General features: G+C 52.6%; 1 protein-coding gene across 1 annotated transcript; it reads left to right on the top strand.

The window, feature by feature from the left end:
- Window positions 1-1,726: 1,726 nt before the first annotated feature.
- On the top strand, window positions 1,727-2,161 carry PHALS_00926 (uncharacterized protein; the record flags this gene model as incomplete). Its single annotated transcript, XM_024730693.1, has 1 exon — window positions 1,727-2,161. The coding sequence occupies one exon, from the start codon at window positions 1,727-1,729 to the stop codon at window positions 2,159-2,161; it is 435 nt and encodes a 144-aa protein (XP_024580944.1).
- Window positions 2,162-4,138: the final 1,977 nt, after the last annotated feature.

The following is a 4,138-nucleotide window of genomic DNA, read 5'->3' on the forward strand; positions in this document are numbered from 1 at the left end:
CGAAAATGCAGCAGCCGACTTCACAATATGCCCGGATCATATTGTGAAGTCGGCTGCTGCTTGTCCGCTCGCGTTTAACAGTGAATTGTCGCTTGCGATGGCAGGGGACGGCAGATTGATCGGCGATCTCGCGCAGTTGCACTTTATCAAACGTGTGATGAGCGCGACGTATCCCAGCGAAGACACGACGTTCTTGACAAAGTGGAAGCGTATCATGGGATTGGCGTCCCGTCGAATTGCCATGACGTCTTCAAGGCGTGTGCCAGGTGATGGACTCATACGGACGAAGTCACGGAGCTGTCACGTGCGTCGAAGGCGCTCGGCACATTCGAGCTCGCGCTCATGTCGATCGCGCCAATACTTTTCAAAAATGATCAATGGATTCAGTACCTCACTGGTCAACAGGTCGAATGGATCCCAGCACATCATTCGCGCTTCCTGCACCCGAACACACTACTGCTTTTTCTTCGGTCGGACATCGGCTTGCTCTGCATGCAGCAGTGGCGAGAAGTGCAATGGCAGGGTCATTTGCTTCATGACTTGGAAGCGCTGCGCAAGCTCGATGGCTGTTATGCGGTCGAAGCATCGATGCTTAAGCTCTATGTGGCCACCAATGGTCTGGTGGTTCCAGTGTCGGGCGGCGTACCCACTCGCTGCTAAAGTTGTCTCGGCAGTACAACACACCTGGAACACCGAGTCTTTGATGACCGTGAACACGATTGGAATTAAGAAGAACGGACATCTGTTTATCGACAACCTTTTCTCGCAGCACTCGATATCGTGCGTTCAAGAAACCAAATTTGGCAGCGCATAGCATCTTTTGAACTTCAGCTTTCATCTCAACTCAAGCTTCAAACACAAACTTTTCGTCAACGACTCAAACGCGCTGCAGAATCGACCCACGAATAGTCGAAGCAGCGGCGTCCTGACGCTTCTGCGCTTCGATCTTCCCGGCTTTGATACGGCTGTCCAGCTATCGCGACTATCAGTGCCGGGACGCTACCTAATCGTGAAACTGATGGTCGAACTCGCTCCCGTCTACATTGACAACGTGTATGCGCCCATCGATCGACAAGAGAAGCAGAAGTTCTTCGCAGATTTGCCAATCGACGAGTTTGAGGACGATGCGACGCACTTTGTGCTTGGTGACTTGAACACACCACTCGACCCAAGATTGGACTGTTCGAAGCATCTACGCTACGACCCGAGTCGCTCCAGTTGTCTGGAGTGGCTCGCGAAACTCTGCGTCGACGATGCGTGGCGCATCCACTTCGACACCGAACGCGTGTTCACCGGTCAACTCCCGAAAGAATCGGCTTGACTATAATGTCAGATAAGTTCTGCGACCGTTACTATGATAAGTCCGGGTACTTCCTGCTCAAACACGCTGGCGATCACCTTGCACACAGCGTCTCGCTCCGCTCGGGCACGCAGCTCAACGGTCGAGGGTACTGGAAGTTTCTCCGCTACCTGCTTGACTATTCAAAGGTTGTCTCTGCAATCGAAAAGGAAGCCGAGCTCGTCCGGAATCAGTTACGTGCTGCTGAAAATCCCGGCAAAATTTAGGAGACGTGGAAGGTGAGCACCAAGGCGCAGCTGCAATGCGTGCAGAAGATGCTACGACGGCAAGATTTGCAAATGTTGAAGCCGTGTCGCGCTGGATCAAGCCGCCGAGCAGTATCGCGTATCGTCGAACGGGGACAACAGTGAGCTCTTCGAAGAAGCGATGCGTAATTACAAAGAGACGGTGCTAAGATCAAGTCAGTACAGCCAAGACAATGCATTCGACTTCCAAGCAGCAAACTCCCAACGTTCCACCAAGTACTTTTTCCGTCCACTGGACACAAGTTTACGGCGTGTCTCCATTAAAGAAGTCGTGACACCGAGTGGAGATGTCTCGATAAACCCTCAAGAAATCTCGCTGCGATTCATTGAGCATTGGGGCTCCGAGATGGGGGATGCCAATAGTCCGACTGGAATGGCACCTCCACCCGATGACGGCAAACAGCGCCAGCTTCTTAAATTGGTCTTGCGTTTTGTCACATATTCCGACCGCGAGATGCTTGACGCTGAGCTGACGACAGCAGACCTCGCTTGTGCGATCCGGCATATGAAGGCGACATCATCTCCAGGTATGGACGGCTTGACTGCTGGATTCTAGCAAGTAGCACCAGACGAGTTTGGAGAGTGTTTGGCGATCGTTTTTAACGATCGACTCCAACGCGGCGAGCTCCTAGTGTCCCAGCGCAAGTCGGCGGTAGTACTGCGACACAAGAAAGGTTTGCGTGCTGAGCCGGGTAACTACCGACCAATCGCGCTTGTGTCAGACGACGTTAAAGAGCTAACGTATCGGCTGCAAATATGATTGTCAACTTGATTCATCCAGATCAGAAGGGTTTTGTCAGAGGTCGCTCCATCCATCATCACGTGCGCTTCCTCGCCGACTTGCAAGATCTCGTCACAAATCAAGACGAAGAGTCATATGCAATGTTCTTAGACTTCCAAAGGCGTTTGATCGCGTCAAATGGGCATACATGTTTCGACTGCTGGCGCGCATGGGCTTCAGGAAAAAGTCCATCGCTTGATTCCAGCTACTGTACACCAAGCCACAAGCCCACCTACATATCAATGGCAGTATCCAGCCGGTACTACATCCAACATGCGGCGTGAAGCAAGGCGATCCATGTCTGCCTTACTCTTTATTCTTACAATCGAGCCCCTTGGGAATCTGCTTCGCGCACACGAGGAGTATGGCGTGTGCTTGAGCGCAGACCACACCACAACAGGCACGTTCTTTGCAGACGACTCAACTCTTCTCACCAGCTTGATTGCAAACTTGCAGGCATAGCTTAAAATCGTAGCGGATTATTGTGACGGTTCTGGAGCAAAGCTTACCCTTGCCAAGTCGGTGCTATTGGCGCTTAATCAGAAGGTAGACTGTCCTCAGTTGCCTGGCGCCCACGTGCTCGATCGCAACGAAACTGTCAAGGACTTAGGCATCCCATCCAGCCAAGATCCAGTCGACAACACAATCGTCAAGCTCTTGGATCAACGCTTCTACGACGGCATCAACGCGTGGTACCGACGTGCGCTAACTCTTCGTGGTCGACTTCTCGTTGTACAAACGATGGTTTTCTCGCGCCTGTAGCACTACAGGCTCCATATCTGAATCCCACAGACAGTCGTGCAACGCTGGCAGTCTGTGCTGAACCGATTCATTCTGAGCCGCAACATGACAAAGACGCGAAGCACATGCAGCTCATGCCGGGTGAGTTCGTGTATCAGAGACGAGGCGACGGAGGACTTGGTGTTCCATGTTTAGATGCGCACTTCAAATGTCAGCGTCTCTCACTACTTCTGCGGTTTATGCGTCCGGCAAGTAAGACTAGCGAGCGCAATTGGACCACGGCGGGCGTCGAGTTGCTGGTGTCCATACTGCCACAGTACGGCAAGCGCAACGCGTTGGACTTCCTCACGATCTCCCCACTCCGACACGGTGAGCTGATTCAGTGGAATGTAGCGTCGATTTGGTGGTGAATGTCATGGACCTTGTGGTACAAGGCCCGCTGGAAGATAACATGGCATGACCTTTCCCCAGAGGAACGAGCAGGTTATGGACTTGAGCAGCCGATATAATTCCACGCCGACGCTCAGCTGCATTAACTAAGCGATCAAGCACTACAGTGGCTCATCGTCGTTGCATCGGCATGGTGCCTGCGCCGCAGAGAAACTTCCGTCTGCATGTGTCGCGAGTCTTCAGGCTGCGGTCACTGTCGGACTTTATGGTTGCAGGTAATGCGTGGCCGTCTCGACAGGATTTTCTACAGCGACACATTGACTTCACTCTCGAGTCTACGCCGCCTGGACTGCAAGCAAAATGGCTTGGAAGGCTGTACAAGGAGACGACGCAGATTGTGGTGAGGCTTGGTGCGCTGCGACTCGCCCTGCCTCTATCAAGAAGTCCAAGGGTAGGCTTACTTCTCTATCTTGGCGTGGCAAGTGGCGCTAGAGTGTTCCTGATTCCGGCAATTCTACAGTCAGCACTTCTGAGTACCGTGTGGACACTAAAACTCCAAGCACACCGCACCCGATGACTGTCTACTCGCAACGTGTCAACGAAGCACAGATCAAGTCTTTT

This window comes from Plasmopara halstedii, assembly GCF_900000015.1.
Source record: "Plasmopara halstedii genome assembly, contig: Scaffold_1211, whole genome shotgun sequence".
Classification (NCBI taxonomy): Eukaryota; Oomycota; class Peronosporomycetes; order Peronosporales; family Peronosporaceae; genus Plasmopara; species Plasmopara halstedii.